Here is a 22,492-nt window from a genome sequence, read left to right as displayed (position 1 = left end):
GGGGGGCTTTTACACTAAATGACTGGGACAGATCGAGATGTGTGTGTGTGTGTGTGTGAGAGTGTGTGTGTCTGTGGGGCAGGGGGGGCAGACAGAGATGTTACTGCAGCAGAGACAAATAGTAAATGATAGATGTGCGACAGACAATATGGAGGGAAACCACGAGGGAGGAGGAGGAGGAGAGGGTTTTTGTCTGGATAGGCAACACCAAAGTGCCAGCCCGTCTGTAATGGGCTGCTCTATCTCACACAGGAGGGGGGCTGGACGTTTGGATTGTGCGACAGCAGGAGTGCAAGCTGCAAATGAAGCAATTTAACATGAAATACCGAGCGATATAGCAGTTAAAACGAGGTTAAGAGGAGCGTGTTTCAACTACAGTGTAAGAAAATGCTGATGCTATGAATATCTAAATGGAGCCTATTGAAGGATGTTAGGCAAATTATTATTCAGTACATTGTGATTTTGCTTTTGAGGCCATAATGCACGATGAAATTAATTTAATCTGTAGACGTCGCATCAGCAGAATATTATCAGTTCAACGTTGAATATTGTGTGTGTGTGTTGGGAAACACTGGCTGCATCTGTGGCTCGTCCCAGCTCTGTATCTGCAGCAGGGGCCATAAATAATGTTAATGACATGCTTATGCTCCACATGTAGTTTAAGTGTGTGTGTGTGTGTGTGTATTTGTAAGGCAAATGCAGTAAGTGGCGCTGCAAAGTATTTCTCTGCACCGCGCAGTGATGTGATGCTAATGTTAACAAAGAGCGTTGTTCAAGGTCACCAAATACTGCCAACGCAGACTTAAGCATTGTCCTACTGCTGTGTACCATGAGACACAGTTATTTATTTACTGCAAATTGTCTTTGTTCGTCAATGCAACAGTCAGAACAATTAAACACTCTTCCACCAGGTGGCAGCATATTGTTATAAAAGCTAAAACAAAAGAGAGTTTTAGAGATGTTGAAGGACAGCTTCTTGTGTGTCCTTCTTGAATTCCCTGCGACTTTATCAGGGTTGTGTTCAACTAAACAGGCGCAGGATTTACACCGAGTACGAACGCTGGATTAAAACAGTCTGTGTGTTAGTGTCAGTCAGTTACACTCCTCATTTGGATCCTCTAGTATTTTCAAAACACTTCAACCAGTCTCTGAGTTCCATTTATGCTGCCTGCATGGAAACAAAGACTTCAAAGAAATTCCCATCACGGTCCAGTTTCATCAGGAGTACTTTTGTTAAAACACTAATGATGCTCTGTATAATCAGCAGCGAGTATAAACTGACCCGTTATGACTCTCTGGGCTTCATACGGTTCCATGTAGCCGTTGTTCTCACAGGGAACAGGTCTGTGGTCTGGTTCTAGTCGGTGGTCTAATCGAGCGTCAAATGGATCTGAATAGTCTGTGTCTCCAGCCAGTGGAGCGGAAGGAACTACCTGCAGGAGAAACACACACACACACACACACACATAGTCATGGAAACAAGTTCAATTTCACAGAGAACATGTATCTGCTATCCTCGAGAAACCATACACTTTCTTGGGTTACCTTTACTGGACTACAGTATTCAGCATGTGAATGCATCTTACTCTTTAGGATTATCGTATTTTTTAAATGGTAGAAATCTATCAATTGTTGAAATTGTATTTAGCGTGTTGTACAAACAACAGCTCCAATCAAAACTCTAGAGGAGGAAAAGCAACCTTTAGTCAAGCGATCATATCCATAAATCCAAGTTGACCTAACTGTGTGTGTCAAAACATTTCACAAGGAAATGTTTTACACCCACGCTGACCGTTCACTTTGATGAAAAGAAACACTGAAAGTAAGTAAACAAGACAAAAAGCCTTTGTCTTGTCTTTTCCTACGAGAGCAGCTAAAAACAGTGGCCAATGACAACAACAACACATTAATGTGTGTAACTTCATTTCACCTCAGCACCTTCAACCTAAAATATCATCTCAAAGCCCAGCATGTGTGTGTGCAGTCTTAGACCTCAGGTCAGATGCCTGACCAGTGTCTGACGGAGGGCAGTGAATTAGTCTAGAGCTGACCAGCTGACTGAGACAATGGTCAAATTAAATGTGTGTGTTTGTGGACTGATTATTATTATTGTGTGTTCACTGTAGTGTTAAAAGAAATACTCCATGAGTTCTGACTAAAATACCCCCACTGTGTGAAGTAATATTTAGAGACATACACCTGAATAATGACATCATTTGGATTGATGACAAATAAAAACACATACGTCTACCTGCTGTTACTGTGGTTCCTGTTCCAGCAACAAACAGAAACAGATAATGAAAAAAAAATGCAATTTATGCAATTAATCATGATAATGGAGGGTAATGATTAATTGTGGTTTTACCACAGTTACCCTCATTAATCAAATGAAAAAAAAATGAACATCCCTGATATATTAGGTGTGTATATATATATATATATACAGTTCTTCTGTCAGAACTGCCCTCTGACAAAGGAATCACTGTAGTAAAGCTCGGTTCTCCAAATCCTGCACGGCAACTCGCACCCTTTGCAAAATGACATCCTAATCCCATGTTGATTCAGTAACAGGTTTTGCCGCCGAAGCAAGTGAATCTGCAATGTTAATTAGAGCGAGGACGTTCCCACAGACCCTGGGAAATTAATGAGAATTGGGTAGAGGGCAAAGCTATTGACTTCAGTTAAGACTATTACTTCAATCCACTGCAGGCGTTTCTGTACTTGTAGCAGTTTTCATGATTGGAGTCATGGATCTAACTGCAGGGATTAGAAAAAAGAAAAAAAAAATCCCCCCAAACTTACTCAGCATGTGTGAGCTGAATTAATGTGCAGAGTATTTTCTCTCTTGAAAACCCAGCTCCAGCTCCTCGCAATCATCTTGTTCTTTTCTCTCCCAGCACTGATGACACACACGGCGCTGCAGTACTGATGACACACCACACATGGCCGGAGCATAAATTACACCTCCACAAACGTATGGCTGCGTCACATCCATATATGCTGTGCTGTATGTGACCCCTCACATGTGCTGATGAAGGGGTCCCTCTCTGCCAGCAAAGCCAAAGCCCATTCATTATTAATGGACGGACATAAACCCAGGGGACTGTGACCCTCGACCACTCCGTGGTCCACTAAGGCCATCAATTACACTTCCTCCCATCAGAGGCAGCAACTTTACCTGTCGCCTGGGATGAAATGTGATTCATGTAAACAATACATTTTTGTGACGTACATTAGCGTCACGGGCTCGCTCATTGAATCTGATCAATAAAGCTGTCATGTTGATGAAAACAGGCAAAGAGGGAACACAAGTGTGTCCTTCCTCTGTACTTCCCTTCATTCCTCCCTCTCTCCTCCCTCACAAGACCCCGGCCACATAAAAATCTTTCATTCATCATCACTGGCTCACTGCTTTCAACACGAATAAGAAGGAGAGACGGAGGCTCTTACGGGCTCCTGCTGGTCTTCCAAAGACAGACTACTGAGGAGGATTTTGGTGCGTCCCAGCTCCTGAGAGTCCACTTTGATCAGTCTGTGCTTGGGAGACTTCCCGTCCACACACTTCATGGGAGAGCCATACACCGGCGTTCCCGGATCTGAAGTACCGCACTCTCCCCTGAATCTGTTCTCAGGGTCCTCGTAGGGGTCCTCGAAGTCCAAGTCTCTCTGGAGTCTGTACGCCTTGAGGATCTCACTCTCGGTGTAGTCCGGTGTGGGCGGCTGCGGCGGCACCTTCCTGCTGCCAAAGCTCAGGTAGTCTTTCAGCCACTTTGCCATTGCGGCTCGCTTCAAAAAGGTGCTCCGTGTGTGTGCTGGATCTAGAGCAGGAAGCTGATGAGGAGCAGAGGGAACAAACAAAGAGACTGTTGATACTCTGACCTGGGGACTTGACCTCTGGGGCTCAGTTTAAAGTACAAAAATCAGGTGCTGTTAAGTCCTTTTAAATATTCTGACACGCTCATTGTTTAGAACAACTTCTTGCAGTCAAAGCAATGTAAGGCTGGGCGCGTGCACGTGCGTCGCACTGACATTAAACTGCACCAACAGATGGGCTTTAGGCGCAGCTTTTGTTTCACGCAGGAACCTAAACTGGCATCTGGACTTTGCCCCAAGGCTGGAGTTTGGTTTCACACTCCTGTAATAAAGTCCGACATGGCTGGTTGATTTAGAAAGAAGACGAAGGCTGGGTGAGGAAGGAACGTAGCATAAAATAACGTTTTTAACAATAAATATTCTTTTTCTCCAATATACGTTTACTGTGTAGTTTAGCCTAACCATATGTAGAAAGTTCACAAGAAGGATAGAACTGACAACTTCTCACCACAAATCATTGTTGATTCAACAACCGTCGGAGCTTTGCGATCTTAAGACACTACTACTACTACTACTACTACTACTACTACTACTACTACTCACCAAATCTACTGCCACCTTGGACGCTTAACTCCACGTTTCTTCATGTCCATGACAAGCGAACCGCGCGGAGAGGAAATAAATCCCCGAACGCCTTTTTTATTCCAAGAACCAAAAACAAATCACAGAGAAAAACACATCGGCAGCAACAGCTCTCCTGGAACAAAACACGAGCGCTGAGACGCGCCGGAGATCCTCCACCTACTGACGGAGAAGGTAGGAGTGAAGAGAGCGACAACAGCAGCACGAGCAGCAGGAGCAGCAACTCCACAGAGCGATTAAAGGGGAGGCGCTTCAGTCCCTGAGGATCATCCTCCTACTCCCTTTCTCAGTCAGCCGACCGTTCATTCATTGAAATATCTGCACACACTGACTGCTATCACGCACACACTCACGCACACGCGCTCCGTTGGAGTCAGAAGTGTCTGAAAACAAACCAAGAACAGGAGGGGGGTGTTGGAGTTAGGGTAGACTTCCCAGTCTAACCACTGAGGCTGTGTATTATTTATTATCTCTACTTCACTGGGGAGATGTTACTTTTGTTCTAAATTTTGTTCTTTCTTTCAAACAGTACCTACAACTCCAACATCCTCGTGTGTTGGGCTGAAAGAATCATTTTTTCTCTTGGCTCTCCAAGGGATTGTGGAGGAAATATGGAAATCTAATTCTCAACAGAGATGGAGTGGATTTCCATATTAATTGACTGGTTTCCTGTGAAGTGTTGTCATGTATCACGTTGTTACAGGCCTGGACTGCTGGGGGCAATCACCATAGTTATATCTGCTATTTCTTTCTTTATTCCTTCCTTCCTTCCTTCTTTCTTTCTTTCTTTTTTCCTTCCTTGCTTCCCTTCTTTCTTTCTTTCTTTCTTTCTTTCCTTCTTTCTTTCTTCATTCCTTTCTTCACTTCAGTCCTCTTTCTCTCACCAGTTTCTTCATTTTCTTTTTCCCTCTTGTGACACCTGTAGCTTGGAGAAGCCGACTCCATATATTGCCTTATACTGTACCATTTAGCTCTACAATCGTTTTTGGTATTTCCTTCTATATACTACTAAATATAATATGGTTTCTACCAGAAAATCCTCCTGTCACAAAGGTGTTTTTTGTGGTTGTCACTTGTTCAGCTTTTAGATCCACTGAAGCAAAATCTGTGATCTGTGAAACGTGGCCATAACAGTGAATCTGAAGTTGAAGTATCTTGCTCATCGCCTTTAAGTCACATTATCCCGGTGACAACTGTATAATGCAGTGCAGTGACTAAGGTCCATTTACGTCTGTTCACAGAGCGTGAACGGGCCTTTCCTTCTTCTTTACGACACCCATGAGCTCACTCTCTCCCGGGGGTGGGAGGGTGGATGACGTGATAGAGTTAGAATCCCATCAAGGACTCACTCTGCATGAGACCAAAAATGTGAAGTCAGTGATTAAATCAGCTCCAGTGTAGAACAGTTAAAATGAGGAGAAGGTCGTTCTCACGACACAGGCCAATAAGAGCCTGTCGAGTCACAGAGATCCTTGGTGGAAACATTCTCTGCAGATGTCACATTTTTTGGACACTTGAAGTTATGAAATGATAAGGAAGGGGAATTGTTTATCACAAAAAGCACTCACTTGTTTAATGTTTTCTCTGCTTGAAGCCACATATTCTTCAACGCTGACACTGATGTCAAGGATCATTCATCCAACGAGGTTTGTAACCTCACTCTTCCTTTCCTCCTCTTCCCACAGCCTTTCATTCCTCCTTCCTTCACTTGTTCATCCCCCACTCTCACTTTCCTTCACACAGTCAAGGTTAGACACAGAATAGCAGCAAAAGTCTGGAAGAAAATGGGAAAATGTGGGTTGTGAAAATCGACTAGAGGATGACATGAAGAAATGGAGTGAAAAGTGAAAAGTCTGGATCTATCAGACACATACACACCAAAGGATGGAGCAACACATCAATTATTTCACTGTTTTCACGCAAAAACACAGTTGTACACAAGCCCAAGATTTAATTGGATTCTTCAGAACGAAGAAGGTACCGTGCATGGGAAAAATCACACAACTGAAAAAATGTTTCCTCGTTAAAAGTGTCTAAATATGGATGTGACATATTTGTCTGAACTGCACCAACATGTTTCCTTGTTTATTTCCAATCTGTGTATTGTATGGATGTTTTCCAAAAGTCTCGTATTCTGGGTTTAATTCAAATCGATCTTTTCTTTGAGGTTGAATAAATCGATAGAAAAAAAAAAACAAGTGTTTGTGAGAATTCCTTCTGCAATACACTTACTGCCACCATCCGATGATTTGTGTGAATTACAGGTATGCTTTTTTGAAAATATATCAAAATCCATAAAAATCCATAATTAGTTAAAAGTCGAATGATGTTTGTACTGAGTCTTACTTTGACATCGACCAGGGTGGACAGGAATGGAAATGAGCAGATAAATATAGTAGAAAAAAATCGAAATAGCATCTATAGAACAGGGACACTACATTAACACTATGAGTAAGTATTAAATAAATATGCACAGATGAAGACAAAATTGCTGGTATATTTTGTTAAAAAAATCAAAACAAAAGACAAGATCACTTTTGTAATTATAGGTTTCCTATAATTTCTCTCTATATAATAATATATATAATATAATATATATAATTTATACTTATAATTAATATATTTATATATAAATTATAATGACAATTTATAATATATATATATATAATTTATAATTAGTTTCTATAACTAATAACTGATAGGAAATATAAATACTAATATTTCTATTATTAGGATAGTAATAATAATAATAATAATAATAATAATAATAATTATTATTATTATTATTATTATTAATAATAACTGTTAGGTACACAACACAAACCTAATATCATTGATCACTGACAATCAAATACTGAGCTGGTATTTTGGGCACTGTTGATTGGTCGATGTTGGATGGGGGCGGGTCATAATCTGCTGTCAGCCAGACAGCAGTGACTACAGGGTTTTTTCCCCCTGTGAGCAGCAGCTGATGGGACAGAGGAGACAGTCACCTGAAGCAGGATCGTCCTCCACAGGTAGGCTGCTGGTGGTCTTTGTTCTAAACAACACCGATGGTTCTAGGACTGTAGAAATACTTTGAAATGAATTGTTGTTTTTTTATAATAATGTGTTTCTTTATACAAAAATACTGTTTCATTTGTTTGAATGGAACAATACGAGGTTCAGCCATTAGCTAATTGTTTTGTCTATTTTTTAAAGGCAGTATTTCCAGTGAACATGTGTTTGGTCCCAGCAGGCAAACTTTTCTGACACCAGTTGATTCATCTCCACCTGTGTTTTTATTTTTCATCTAATTTATTCAGTGTACCTGTCGAGACACGAGCCCGTCACAGAATTATGAAGAGTCTTAAGGCCAAGTTTAAGAAGACTGAGGTAAGAGCCATCTGTGGAACAACATGTGGAACTCTACGCTTGAAAGGACTTAGAAGTGGCACACCTGCTTTCTCTGCACTGCTCACAAATTATTTTAGTGAAAACAAGCTGTGTTCTAACCGGGCTATTGAAGTGCTCATGTGCTTTACATAAAGAGTCACTGAGCAGCAGCGGCGGCAGCAGCAGGGGAGCAGGTCTGTCTTCAGTCTGTTGCTATAACCTCACATCTCAGGTAGCCTTCAATTATTCACATGTATGTGCATGTGCACACACACACACACACACACAGCCACAGACGCCCTGCTGTCATGCTGTTGTTGCTACATTACCTTAAAGTAGTAAAACACATGGCAGTGTCTTGGTAAAGTCCATGAAGTTTTGTCCTGTGACACTAAATTTGAACTTTAAATTCACTCGGACCACGAACACTTAACAACCAGGTACAGACAACAGTTAGATAGACATTATTCATAAACTCCTGGGAATCATGATGCAAGACGATCCAAATAAACCCAACCCACCTGAGGGTCGCGACCCAGTCTTTGGGAAACAATGGACAAACAGATGAATGGATGAAGGTAAACTGGATGGATAGATAGATCTATAGATGGTTGGATGAAGGATGGATGGATGGATGGATGATGGATGGGTAGGTATATTAGACAGACCTCTGGATCTGTACACAGTGTAAAGAGCAGACACATGGCCTAGACCAGAGCAGCTGGTCCAGCCTCCTTCTCCTTTTTTGCTGAGTCCTCACATAACACAGGCCCCCACTCTGTAACTGCAGAGGGACTGAGCTGGGACGCCGTTGCCAACAGGGGTACGGAAGCTGACGAAAAACGTATGGAGAAAGATGGTAGGGGCGGGGGGGGAGGAGGAGGGTTGTGCTAGAGAAGAAGTAGAGCTGAAATGAGAATAAAAACTGGGAAGGACAATAAAGTGAGAAGGCAGGTGGAAGAATGTGTGTGTGTTTGTGTGCGCAGTATCTGAGCTGCAGTGGCAGGACTCTCTGTGCCGCTGCTCACTGCAGCTGGAGCAGCCGGGGAGACTGCTGTTTCGGATGCGGACAGGATGGGTGCCATCGAGTGGGACTGTGCGGGGACAGAGTATAGCCTCCTCTGTGTATGTATGTTATAGCTGTGTGACGTGCACTAGGTCTGAGTGTAGAACAGTTCATGGTCAGTGATAGATGTTCAGTCTGCTGTTGAGATGCTGTAGTTAGAGATATTTAAGTCAGATCTGTAAAGTCTGGCTTTACAACATCCAATCAGCTATCAGTCAGTGGGGGCTGTAACTGTGTAACATCGGGGGGTAATTCCCTGTTAGCATCATGGATCCTCAGCAACCTGTTTTTACCCTGATGAGGAGGTTTTGTACCTGTGTCACCCTGCTGCCTCTGCCAGTACGTATCTTCTCTTCCTGTCACTAAACCTCAGCCTCTCTATAAGAACAATAGTCACGTCTTCTCCACTGTTTGTAATAACATTTTTAACAGCAACATAGAGACACGTCGAGGTGCTTCGAATATCTTTCTGTTTATATATTGACATAGTTGTTGGCAGCTGCGTCTCCTGTTTGTTTTCTACATCATCAATCTACCAACACTGTTATGTTTGTGTCATGACACTGAGGTTAAAGTTCAGTCGATCTATTCTCCATCCCTTCACCACTTCTCTGCCGCGCCCCCCCCACCTGACCCCCCTCCTCCCCAGAGTCAGGACTGGTGTAAAAGTGACGACAGACTCCTGCAGGCTGTGGAGCAGAATGAACCAGACAAAGTCTCTGCTCTCATCGTCAAGAAAGGTCTCAGTCCAACCAAACTGGACGCTGAGGGCAAGTCAGCGTGAGTTCATCTGTGGAGTTTTATTACTTTAGACCTTTGGTCTGTGTGAATATAAAATAAATTAAATCACAATTATTTTAACTCATTTTTGTCCATTGATACATCATGTATTAGTATAGCCTTTATAGCAGGACAGAGGCACCAATAAGGGTGGGGTTCAAACTGTGCTTCAGCATAAACAGGTTGTTGTTTTCTGTCCCAGATAAAGTAGGTCAAACCTGGTCTGTAACCACACGTTTGTCTCATGAACTGGTTTTTTGTTTTAGCCTAAAGAGAAAAGTTAACATGTGGCTAATGGTCTGTCTATGTCGACCAGTGATGGATCTGTGCATGATATTTGTCGTTGGCTTCAGCTACACCAGAACCAAAGTCAGTTATTATAAATTGTAATATTTGGAGTCATTTGTTCAAGTCTTTTTTTTTTTTTTAGTTTCCATCTGTGTGCGTCTCGAGGCCATCTAGAATGTCTGGAAGTAATCATTTCTCACGGAGCAGATCTAAACATCCCAGACGGTGCAGGTACTCCATATACAGGGAAAATATTCTATTATTTGTTTTTATCTTCTTATCTAATGCATTTGCATCACAAGTTTCACAGTAACTGCATCACAATGCTCTTTGTTTTTACATGTTTTTAAACCTGCGGAGTGCAGGCTTAAGTGTGCTACATCTTGCGGCCAAAAATGGACAGCCGGAGTGTTTGAAGAGACTTTTGCAGGTGAAAACAGTTTGGATAAAGTTTTAAGAACACATGGCTGCAGAAACAAACTGCAGAAATACAAATCAAATACTGTAATTTTGAACTGTATATTCTCTTTTTTGTGTAATTGTTTCAACAGGAGAGATTAGAAGTAGACTGCACCGACAGCATTGGCAGAACACCTCTTCATCACGCAGGTAATTCTGACGGGATCAGGACAAAGACACCAATAGTCATTTCAGTTTGTATATTATACAGTACTGTGTAGTACTGGTAGCTACCAAAGTACCTGCGTGTGTTTCTGCAGCTGTCAGCGGCTGCTTGTCCTGCACTGAGATACTGTGGGATTTTAAAGCGAATCTGGACGTCCAGGACAACGTGAGTTATAAGGAGCAGAGAGTTGGTTTGGTTAAACGTATGAAATGATAGCGACGCCGTTTCTGTTTATCTGTCTATCTGCCCCTCACAGGACGGGGCCACTCCTCTGATCTTAGCAGCACAGATGAGCAGAGTGGAACTCTGCGTGTTCCTTCTGGGACGAGGTGCCAACGCTAACATACAAGACAAACAAGGAAGGTACTGGGCTGTGAGCCGTCTGGACTTAGTCTCCTACAGCGTACTGTACATTGTTGTGGCTGTTACTGCTTCTTTAGGCCTTTATCAACATTTGGAGGTTGGGCAAAAACAAACAAACAAAAGAAATATATTTTAAATATATTATTTTGAATATTTTGAGTTGAGAACAAAATGTCACTATTATAATGATTGAGTAAATAATTTATCTATTTTTTTTTGTTGATAAAACCTGAGGTCGTTTAAGAACCTGTCTTGGTTTTTATTGCATATTATATTTATAGACACCTGATTTCTGCTCTGATCAGAGTTTTACACCAGATAAAACCAAAACATTTCTTGTCCTCAACACATACTTCCAATGTAGTAAAGTAGATTTCTAGACCAGTTTGAAAAATAATAATCTTCTAGAAATTCTTACAGATTTGATCTCATGGACAACAAGGTTGTTTTTGTCCCTTTTAATTTCACAGCAATGACCCCATCAGTGTATTTACTCTTTATGCCCACAATAAAATCTAAAAGATCAAAAGTCTTAAATTAGTCTTGTTTCTGATTCTGAATCACAGATCTGCACTGATGCTGGCCTGTGAGAGTGACAGTGTTGAAACTGTGGCGGCTCTGCTGAGGGGCGGGGCCAACACGCAGCTGGTTGATGACCTCGGACACAAAGCTGCTGACTACAGCGTCGCCACAGGCAACCAGGGTGTAGTGCGGATGTTACGGGATGGAGTTCCTCCAGGTACAGTACTGGTCTCTGAGACATTTCTTCATCGTCTAAAGAGGTACGGGTCAAGTTTTTTAGTTTGCTAAAAGAAAATGGTAACTGAAACAGCAGAGAGGATGTCAGAACCATCTGAGTGATCTGACGAGAAGGCAGAACCTCTGTAGTTTTGTGGCCGTGCAGCCCTTCTCTGGATCGCAGCTGTAATAGCCTGTAATAAGACCGTAACTGGAGGACGCTGATCAAGGGGACAGCTGGGCGTGATTGTAAAGTGGTGCTGAAAAAAGACCAGAAGAAAGGAGCCTTTTACTTTTATCTCTCAACAAAGACACGTACATATGGAAAGCAGATGTGACAAAAGTAAAGAGTGTCATGTGTTCTCACGAGGTCTGATAACTCGAATTTTGATTTTGTAGTTGTGGATTTCTGTTAGCTTCACCACGGGAAGATAAAGACTGTTTGTTAGACCTGAGCACCACACTGTATGGGTTAAAGTATCCTGTGCTGTTTGTCTTTTCCCTCTGTAAACGTAGCTGCAGAGGGCACATGTGTGGAGGTAAGATCGCGCAGCTTTGTGTGACATCATTCCCTCCATAGATGAGATCATCGCTCATTATAGACATTATTGTTTTGCTGCATGTTTTCCAACATAAGGTCATTGTTCTCTCCCCCGGGTTCATTCTTCCCTCTCTCTGGCCCCGTCTTTTATCTTAACTTTCATGCACATTTCCATTTGAGTTGAGCCTGACCTCCACTTGTCTGTCATCTCATCACTAACCCACATGCAGCCCACCCCAGTCCCCTCTGGCGCCTCATCAGTGCAGGGGGGGACAACCCACCGCAAACGGAAAGCTCCCCCACCTCCTCGTTCACCTCTTCAGGTAACACAGCATAATCATCTCAGTGAAATCAACGTTCACTGTACTGTAGTACACGTACAGAAAAATACTTGCTTTACATTTTATGTCATGCATAACAGCTAAGTTGCTAAAAGGAATGTTGCTAAAATCATTTTCTGCACCATCTATTGGGGAAACGTGGGTATTGCAGGTAAAAGGCAGAAGTATAATGATATAAATAAAATATATAATTGGAAAAAGTTATTTGAAAAAGGCTGGATTAAAAAGCTGAACGGGCCGCATCCGGCCCTCGGGCCTTAGTTTGGTCATTCCTGATCTACAGTAAATTAATGCTGTGTGCAGAATATCACTAATTAGCAACCTTTTCTTTTTGGAAATAATAACTGCATCCAACCAGATTTGCTACTCCTGCCTTCCTGTAGGGGGGGCTCTGGACAAAATTATAACAAACTAGTTGACAATATTGTTCAATCTTAGAAAACTCTGTCAGCGCTTTGTAATCAGTGACACTAAAGGACGCAGTTTTCCTTAGAGTAGCATTACTGCCACCTACTGGTTTTACTTCCATCCTAAGACTCTAAAACCCCCCAGACACTTAGCAGCCCATTAAAATGGCTGACATTCTTACTTTTGCCTAAAGAGATTAAAACAAATCCACCGATTCTCTTGTGTAAATAATTAGTAAAACACAGTTCATGTTTTTTTCCCCATCATGTAGCTCCCCAGTCTTACTCCCTCACCACAGCCACCAAGTCCTGCCCCCCGGGGCAAGTCTCCTGAGGCTCAGTCCCCCTCACCGTCCCCGCAGCCTCCAGAACCATCAGCTCAGGTCGGTGACCAGAATCTATTTCTCGTGTCAGCCATAGTCGTGCAGACGCGATGATGTTTTGATATGATTTTGATGGAGTTAGGTAGAAGATGAGGAGGTGTTCGAGGAGATCCGCAGACTCCGTCTGGAGAGAGGCCGTCTGCTCCAGAAAATCAAAACTCTGGAACAGCAGCAGCAGAGCGCCGTGTCTGCCTTGGAGGAGGTACTGCACACTCCACATTAGACACATGTAAACACGAGGCTTGGTGTCTTCTCGGTGGAGGTTTCTTTACCCGCTCTACGTCCATGTGCACTGCAGTTGTCCCAGCTGAGACAGAGACTTGAAAAGGCGGAGGCGGAAAGGGACAAGCTGCTGGAGGAGCTGAAAGGAGGTCACGGTTTAGGGGCCAGCGACTCTGACGACATTGATGAAATGCTGGACTTTCCAGGTACGTGGCCTGTGTGTAGCGTCTGAAGTACTGACACTGACGCTGCTGTCCATGAGACATCAGAACTGATTGTTACTGTTGTTTGATTGTTACTGTTTGATTGTTACTGGTTTTTCTTGGGCTTTCTCACTAGAGAAGCTCCTCTCCAAGCGCTCCAGGGTGTCACCGGCTCAGGAGGAGGACGCTGACTCAGCCAGTCCTCCTCCTCCTCCTCCTCCTCCTCCTGCAGACAATGGAATTCTTTTGGAGCTGCGTAAACATATAGAGGAGCTGACGTCTCAGAACTCTGAACTGGTTCTGAAAGTGCAGGTAAATTCAAATAGAGCAGCAGATAAATACAGAAACAGATAACAGGTCTGTCTCCGTTGTCCTTCTGTTTTTGTCTCTGATCTCCTCTCCCTCCCTTTACACCCCCACAGAGACAGGGAGAAAGTCTGAAGCCTCTTAAAGAGGTTCAGATAATTCAATTGGCACAGTCAAGGGATTATTAAATGTTTGTCTGTCAGGACGTGGAGACACCATTACAGGGCCCAGTGTCTCGTTTCAAACGTTAGTCATGACCACTTAACTTTATGATGCTGCTCTGTGCTGCACTAATGCACACAGGCACTTGTGTTCATGCAAGTAAAAATAGCACATCAGCAGAGAGAGGAAGAAGTTTCACCGTCATCCCTGTCCAACTGGGTCGTGTTGGTTTAGTCACGTCTGAGTTGTGTTCCATGTTGTGTGTTTAGATTTCTACTGTTTTAGACAAAAGGGCTGAAGCTAAGACCTTAAAGCTAACATCTAACATAAGAAACAGCTCACTGTGATTAACTACAACACATGGACCAGTCTGTCAGAAGATAACACACATCAGGGGCAAAATGGAGGCACGGTGTTGTTTGTGACTAAAGGGAGAGATTTGTTTTATACCAAGGCTTCGTCTACATGGGTTTTAATGTGGAAATTACGCTGACACACAGATGGCAACGATTTTTCAGTAAGAAAATCATGTGACCAATGCAGCGGTCAGGGAGGAAAATATTCCAACTGATCGATCTGACTGTCTGATCACAGACGAACCTGCAGCATTCACAAACTGAATAAACCAAACCACACAGTGGACCTGTCCACACACTGTCTTGAACTTTGGTCAAACGTATTCTCTGTGTCGGCTCCAGATGCTGGAGATGTTTGAGAAGGACGACACAGACATGCAGCCCTCCAGTCCAGACTCTGTCCCTCTAGCCCAGTATGAGACGCTGAGGAAGGAATTTGAAGCCCTGCAGGAGCGTCTGTCCCAGGCCAACGCCTCAGAGCAGACCTCCAGTGTGGCGGAGGAGTGGTGAGACTGACTCATTCTATCACTCATTTGAAAAGTATTGGCAGACATTATTGGCTGAAACAGACATTTGTTCCAAAAATGTGCCTGGGTCAGCTTCAAATCCGCAGCAGTATCTCATCTCCGCTTCTGCCAAGGCTCTTTTTAAAAGTGCTGAGCGTTAAAATCGTCTCTGCAGCATCGAGGCTGTATGATCTTATTTTAGCATTTCTGTCGACTACGTCATGACCAACTCCACCGTGGGATGGTACAGTGTACAGTTTGTATAATAAAACACTACAGGAAATTAGTGTTAGCTCTTGTTAGCATTGGAACTCTAATAATTTTCAGTCAAGCCAAATGGTCCAGGAAGGACGTGAATCCAAAAATGCTGAGCAAAACAAGGTCACAAAGAGGCTGAGTCATGAAGTCCGATACAAGGAGAATGGGTGTTTTATCCTGGGTACAGGGAATTATGTGACAAAAAGTCAGCAAACACAATAGGGCAGGGGTAAAAAATATTTAGAGAATAAATTAGCAAAAACACGAGTGTCAGAAAATTCTGGTCCCACAGGGAAAACAGGTGCAAATCCCACAAGTCAAATGGGAAGTAACTAACTATAAACAGTAGGCAGGTGAGGACGTTACCAGGAGAAATAAAAGATTGAAAATTGAAAAGAAAAAAAAATCACATAAGGAACAAGAGTCCAACAAATCAGTCCATAAAATAAACAGGAAGCATTGTATCCATACAACCGAAGGAGAGACGAGTATAACTGAACAAAAAGTATTAAAATATTTGTCAAATCGATAATGAGAGCTAAGAGGGAAATGATCTAAATGTTGGTAGTGGTCTTGAAAATAAGGTTTATCGTCCTGATATAAAGACCCTGTTTGTAAAAATATGTAATATTGTAAATATATATATATATATATACACACACATACATACACACACATATATACTTACAGTACATACACACATGCATATATATATATCCTACATTTTGTTTTTACTTGCCTACAAAACTAAAATTTCCTACATTTTGTTTTTTACTTGCCTACAAAACTAAAATTTACCTGATGTAAAATTTGCTTAAAAACATGCAGACCAGAGTTGACTCTAGAAGGCCCTAAAATCTAAAGAGCCTGAGAGATTTGCCCAGGAAAAACGGGCATTAATATATTAAAATATATATGTATAATAATATAAAAATTGTTGTGTTTTTTTTTTTTTTTTGCAGTGGCGATGACACATCTCAGGAGGGAAACAGAAACGCAGAGCTCTCAGAGGCTTTAAAGGAGAAGCTGCGTGAGATGGAGGAACAGTTGGCCTCCTCCAAGTCAGAACTGGAGGAGCTGAAGGAGCAGATGCGTCTCGGGGTTCTTTCCGTGGAGTGTGCCGAGGAGGATTCTGTTGTGGCAGGTGCTGGCACTGAAGGAGGCTCAGGAGCTGCTGCAGAGGAGGCACAGCAGCTGAGAGCAAGGGTGACAGAGCTGGAGGAGGAGCTTGCCAAAACGCAGGCTGAGGGAGGAGGTCAGAGCAGCCCGGACAGTAACACAGTCAAACAGCTGACAGAGAAAGTGAAGGAACTCCAGGCTGCACTGGCACAGAAGGAGTCTGTGAGGGAGGAGGTGCAGGGAGAGGAAAAAGACACAGACACAGTCAAGTGTCTTCGAGATAAAGTGGCCGAGTTGGAGGCAGCCCTGGCAGAGAGATCAGGAAAAGAAGGAGGAGGAGGAGGAGGAGGAGGAGGAGCAAACGATGGAGATCAGGTTCACCGTCTCCAGCAGCGGGTGGGAGAGCTCGAGAGCGAGCTCAGGAAGTGTGTGCCACGCTCCGAACTGGAGGAGGTGCAGGTGACTTTAGGGCTTCAGTGTGAGCAGCTGGCAAGGGAGAGGGCAGATGTGGCCAGAAGGCTGAACGATGCTCTGCTAGAGCTGGAGAGACTGAGGCCTCCAGCCAGTGGAGATGATGAGGATGATGAAGAGGAGGAGGAGCACTCAGGGGGGTCAGAGCCCTCAGTGACATCAGGTGATAAATCTCTTAAGATGTACTGGGAGTAGTTATTCAAACCATGATGTATTTTCATATGAATATAAATATAAATCTGGACGTGTTCCTCCAACCAGACATCTCCAGACGCACTCTGGACGTGGTGAGAGAAGAACTGGAGGTGGCGAGACAGGAAGCAGCTCAGGCTTTGGACTATCTGTGTGCGGAACGAGAGGGGAGGGCACAGGAAGCCCTGCAGCTTAAAGATGCAGTGCCACTTTCAAAACACAGGGAGGCGCTGTCTGCAGTGTCAGAGCAGCTGGCCCAAACACTACAGGAGCTCCAGGAGGAGAAGAAGCTTCGCACCAAAGCTGAGGAGCACGCGGCCTCCTTTGAGGCCAAACTGCTGGGCCTGAAGGACGCCGTACCGAGAGAGGAGTTTGACAAATTAAAGGTCAGCGGGAAAACGTTAAATTATATACATCAGTCGGCTTTTGTTGTATAAATAATTATATATTATTATATATATAATAATTAACCTCCCAAAGAATGACCGTGTTTAGAGGAAAAGGTACGACTTCTTTTCAGTCAAATATTTTATTGACTAATATACTTAGTCAATAAAAGACAGAATATAAATAACATTAAATATATATATTTACATTTTAGTATGGTACTAGTTTACCTCATTTTAGTTGTTACTCGACATTCAGTGCTGTGATTTGTCACGTTATCTCACAGTCAGAACTACAGCTCACCCTGCGATGGAGATCAGGTTCACCGTCTCCAGCAGCGGGTGGGAGAGCTCGAGAGCGAGCTCAGGAAGTGTGTGCCACGCTCCGAACTGGAGGAGGTGCAGGTGACTTTAGGGCTTCAGTGTGAGCAGCTGGCAAGGGAGAGGGCAGATGTGGCCAGAAGGCTGAACGATGCTCTGCTAGAGCTGGAGAGACTGAGGCCTCCAGCCAGTGGAGATGATGAGGATGATGAAGAGGAGGAGGAGCACTCAGGGGGGTCAGAGCCCTCAGTGACATCAGGTGATAAATCTCTTAAGATGTACTGGGAGTAGTTATTCAAACCATGATGTATTTTCATATGAATATAAATATAAATCTGGACGTGTTCCTCCAACCAGACATCTCCAGACGCACTCTGGACGTGGTGAGAGAAGAACTGGAGGTGGCGAGACAGGAAGCAGCTCAGGCTTTGGACTATCTGTGTGCGGAACGAGAGGGGAGGGCACAGGAAGCCCTGCAGCTTAAAGATGCAGTGCCACTTTCAAAACACAGGGAGGCGCTGTCTGCAGTGTCAGAGCAGCTGGCCCAAACACTACAGGAGCTCCAGGAGGAGAAGAAGCTTCGCACCAAAGCTGAGGAGCACGCGGCCTCCTTTGAGGCCAAACTGCTGGGCCTGAAGGACGCCGTACCGAGAGAGGAGTTTGACAAATTAAAGGTCAGCGGGAAAACGTTAAATTATATACATCAGTCGGCTTTTGTTGTATAAATAATTATATATTATTATATATATAATAATTAACCTCCCAAAGAATGACCGTGTTTAGAGGAAAAGGTACGACTTCTTTTCAGTCAAATATTTTATTGACTAATATACTTAGTCAATAAAAGACAGAATATAAATAACATTAAATATATATATTTACATTTTAGTATGGTACTAGTTTACCTCATTTTAGTTGTTACTCGACATTCAGTGCTGTGATTTGTCACGTTATCTCACAGTCAGAACTACAGCTCACCCTGCAGGCCAGTGAAAGTAGTGCAGTGGCAGCAAAGGACGCACTTACCGACAAGGAGCTGGAGCTGAGAGAACTGAAGTCTCAGAAGGCGGCAGAGCAGGGTCTGATCTCCAAGGAGGACCATGAGGCCTTGCGGCTCTCCATGCAGGCTGAAATCAACGCCACCACGGCTCGTTTAAATGATCTGACCAGAAAACATGAGAAGACCTGCACTGAGGTGAGTGGGTTATTGTTGCTGCCCTCTGCTGTCATTTCTAATGTCATCGTCAGAATAAGAGCCGTCACGTCTGCTCCAAGTGAGCCGTGGTCCGTGAACGCCTCCTATTCTGCGCCTACATAATTTACAACTGTATTACTTTCTCCATTGACCTCCGCTGCCCCTTTCATTGACCTCTGTGAATATGTGCTCACTGATGCAGTGGAGTTGTATTCATTGGCTGTAGGATCAGAGTCCACAAATGTCATTTTAGCTGCCATTGTTTCAACATGCTAAAGGGAAACCTGTCTGAGTTAGGTTGACAAGGAGCCAGTGAAATATATTTGATATCATCCCATCACAAGCTACAGATCCTTACACCGTGTTTAACAATTATTACCAAACCAAAAAGAAACAGCATTAATATTAAAAGCAAGTGTTTGTGCATCATCTTTGGATCAAACACAGAAGGATTTTATAAAGATTGATGACAGTTGTGTAGAAAACTCCCTTGAACTGAAGCATTAAATATTTTTATTTTTCTAATATTTTATTTTTCAATAAGGTGCAAACTAAGGATTGAATAGACTATTATGGGATTCAAAATTAAGAATTTTCATTGCCCATAAATAACCAAAAAAATCACAGAGAAATACAGACAGTAAGGTTGGTGCAGGACTGGAACACCAGGCAGATTGGATGGAAGTTTCAAACTGACCTTGAATGAATAATCAATGAATGCAGACAAAACAGAAACTTGGAAAGAGTCCAGTGGGGCAGGAAAAAAACCACCAAACTGTCAGACTCAGGGTCAGAAAAACTGTCCAGAACTAAAAACACAAAGGCAAAAATCTAGAAGTTTAACACTGGTTCATTCACCTGTAGAAGAGCCAAACTGGCAGGAGAGGCAAGGAAGTAGCAGGTGTGGATACACAGAGTTAACAAGGCACAGGTGGAGGAGTTTGGGAAATCACCAGTGAGGACAACACAGTAGGCGGGAACAGGAAGTGACTGAGGTGTAGACACAGGAGAGCAGGAAGTGGAGCAACAGAGAGACAGCAAACTGAACTCAAATGATCATGTGACTGAACAGAGTGAAGGGAGACAGGATGGTGTCGAGGTGTGTGGTAGGAATGATAGATTAAAATGATCGTTAAAAAAAACAACTTCTGTACTGTCCTCATTTGTGAAGTGTCAGGATGACGCTGGTGGTTTTACTGGTCTAGGTGTTTCAGGTGCAGCGGGAGGCGCTCTTTAACAAAAGTGAGCGGCAGGTTGCTGAGACCCAGCTGGCTGCAGTGCAGCAGGAACTCAGGGAGCTAAAGGCGACGTCCAACCACATCCAGGAGCTCCACAGAAACATTCAGGAATCTCAAGGTCTGGTCAAGGAGAAGGACCGGAAGGTAACTGACCGCAGCTCTGCCCCCGACCCTCAGCTTACTGCTTTTGATTCAAAGTGAGTGGATTGCTCTGATGTGTGTGCGTTTGTTCAGATAACGGAACTTTCCAAGGAAGTGTTCCGTCTGAAGGAGGCTTTAGGAGCTCTGTCGCCTCCTCTTGGCATCACATCCTCCTCCTTATCAGTTTCCAGCCATCCTGGAAACCCTGGACAACAAATGGCCCTGCAGAACAGGGTCTCTATACTCACCCAGCAGCTCCAGGTGTGAAGCTTTCAAAGATATTCATTTTCTATTTAATCTTAAATAAAAACAGCACCCTTCTCACTAACCACCGATCTTCTCTGCAGGACTGGGAGAGAAAACACAAACAGGTGGTCACAGTGTACCGCTCTCATTTACTGGCAGCTGTGCAGGTCAGTTGAAGGCACATGCCGCAGCACAAAGTAAGACGAGCTATAAAAAGGCGATGTAATAGAGAGAGATTTCTCTGTGTGGCCGTTCGCTGGACTGTGAGCGGCGCTGACAACATCATCCGCCTTTGTCCAGGCAATAAAGAGCGGACGGTCTTAGTCCAGCTTCTCTCCTTACCAGAGGATGAAATTACAGGAGAAGGCTGGATCACATTCTATAACACTCTCAGTTTCATCATACAGTATTTTAACTATATCTGTACAGTATGTCATTATATCTTTATTTACTGTATCTGTTTATTTTAGTTAAAAGTTATTTTGTTAAAATGCATTCTTGGAATTAATCCAATCAATTTATTTAACCCATTAAACCCAGCATTAGCTGAATGTAAAGATCCACTATCTCACAGTTGCTGACTGTACTGGACATAAGTGTACCACTGCAGTAATGCTTGAATGATAACAGGCCTCCAGTCTCTGGGTGGCGTGAAAACATTTCTGTCCACAAGGGGGGGCATGACAGAAATTCAATTGAGAACCACTGCTGACAATGAAACATACTTTGTCATTTTAGCATGCTGTGGGAAGGACTTACTGTTTTTATGATTCAACAGGAGTTAAGCGGCCGACTGACACAACAGTCAGGACGGTTGTGAGGGAGTGTAGACTGGTTAGTATGGTGGTCTCTCCGTAGTTTTGAAGGAAACCCTCGACACGTTCTACACGCCATCGTCGAGATGCATTAACAAACTCTAAGAAGCTAATTCTGAGATCGATGCATGCTCCCTGGAATGTTGTCCATTACATCGACATAAACCTCCATGTTTTCCAGGGTCGAATGGATGAAGAAGTGCAGGAGCTTCTTCTGCAGATCTTGAGGATGTCCAAACAGGGACAATGAGCTGCAGAACATGAAGCGGAGTTTCTCCACTGGCCAGGAATCAAGCAACTCTACTGGGGATATAATAATAGAAATCCCAGCTCCAACGCCAAATACAACTGATCTGAGATCACACATAGCTGCATGCATTCAATACAGTAACCTAACAACCAAACTGAGCGATGGGAAGTACAGTATGTACCTAACTAGCTGTAAGAGTGTGAATGTAGACGCAGGGTGTTTTTTTTTTTAGAATAGATAGAATCTGATTGTAAGAAGTGACTTGATTTTTTTTATATTCTGTTGTAATAATAAAAAAATGAAAAATAATTTAGTTGTGTATTTCCTCCTGTTTTTAAAGCAGCAGCTTCTCTGCTGAGCCTGGTGTCTATTTTCAGGTAATGGAAATCTGAAGCATGGCTGTAGCATGTGTGTATTAATGGTTGAACAGCTGGGCATGGTGTATACTGCTGTACTGGCTCTCAGACTCAACATTTATACAGACTCACGAACAACAAAAGTTTATATGTGGGAAAATTCCACTCAAATCAGAGAAGGAAATCATATGTAAAACACCTAAAATCCATCTAGATTTCACCTAGTGTTGCCGTGTATTTCATCTTTGTGCATTTATAAAGCTTCAGTTGAGACAGAGAATCCTAATTCAGAGAACCGATTCTGCACAAGCTCAAAAACAGTGTAGAGTTTGTGTGATGAACTGACCCGTCTGCAGTCCAGAAATGTGGGCTATTAAAGCGACTGCA

The 22,492-nt window shown here is 43.2% G+C and overlaps 2 protein-coding genes and 1 long non-coding RNA gene across 4 annotated transcripts in view; 1 reads left to right on the top strand and 2 right to left on the bottom strand.

The window, feature by feature from the left end:
• shdb (Src homology 2 domain containing transforming protein D, b) overlaps positions 1–4,760 on the bottom strand; it is a 38,954-nt gene extending 34,194 nt beyond the window's left edge. The window contains exons 1-3 of the mRNA XM_008336757.3: positions 4,417–4,760; positions 3,451–3,831; positions 1,283–1,433 (exon numbers count right to left, since the gene is read on the bottom strand). Of these exons, the coding sequence (XP_008334979.1) occupies positions 1,283–1,433; positions 3,451–3,777 (478 nt within the window). The 5' untranslated portion in view covers positions 3,778–3,831; positions 4,417–4,760. The remainder of the gene's footprint in view (positions 1–1,282; positions 1,434–3,450; positions 3,832–4,416) is intronic.
• Positions 4,761–8,678: 3,918 nt separating this feature from the next.
• ankrd24 (ankyrin repeat domain 24) lies at positions 8,679–22,058 on the top strand. Its single transcript, XM_017040173.2, has 21 exons — positions 8,679–9,235; positions 9,546–9,676; positions 10,107–10,195; positions 10,330–10,394; positions 10,516–10,573; positions 10,684–10,754; positions 10,846–10,952; positions 11,519–11,691; positions 12,207–12,229; positions 13,252–13,362; positions 13,445–13,564; positions 13,661–13,790; positions 13,924–14,099; positions 14,954–15,117; positions 16,338–17,128; positions 17,227–17,543; positions 18,826–19,059; positions 20,265–20,441; positions 20,532–20,699; positions 20,786–20,851; positions 21,681–22,058. The coding sequence occupies exons 1-21, from the start codon at positions 9,164–9,166 to the stop codon at positions 21,747–21,749; spliced, it is 3,312 nt and encodes a 1,103-aa protein (XP_016895662.1). The 5' UTR covers positions 8,679–9,163; the 3' UTR covers positions 21,750–22,058.
• LOC112488614 (uncharacterized) lies at positions 11,755–20,152 on the bottom strand. 2 transcript variants are annotated; one of them, XR_003052887.1, is made up of 3 exons: positions 19,757–20,152; positions 18,891–19,026; positions 11,755–11,950 (listed from the first exon to the last, which is right to left on the bottom strand). It is a non-coding gene; the product is annotated as an uncharacterized LOC112488614 (long non-coding RNA). The 2 variants fall into 2 exon arrangements; XR_003052888.1 differs by lacking the exon at positions 11,755–11,950 and adding an exon at positions 13,899–14,039.
• Positions 22,059–22,492: the final 434 nt, after the last annotated feature.

Source organism: Cynoglossus semilaevis, chromosome 2 (assembly GCF_000523025.1).
Source record: "Cynoglossus semilaevis isolate Cse_v1.0 chromosome 2, Cse_v1.0, whole genome shotgun sequence".
NCBI classification, from domain to species: domain Eukaryota; kingdom Metazoa; phylum Chordata; class Actinopteri; order Pleuronectiformes; family Cynoglossidae; genus Cynoglossus; species Cynoglossus semilaevis.
Note: the sequence above shows the minus strand (reverse complement) of the source record. Positions and strands in the feature narration are given on the sequence as shown.

Coding starts and splice junctions, on each gene's coding strand:
- ankrd24 (XM_017040173.2), top strand. CDS start 9,164: ATGGATCCTCAGCAACCTGTTTTTACCCTGATGAGGAGGTTTTGTACC. Junction 10,395..10,515: donor GTTTGAAGAGACTTTTGCAG/GTGAAAACAGTT, acceptor TTGTTTCAACAG/GAGAGATTAGAAGTAGACTG. Junction 17,129..17,226: donor AGAGCCCTCAGTGACATCAG/GTGATAAATCTC, acceptor TCCTCCAACCAG/ACATCTCCAGACGCACTCTG.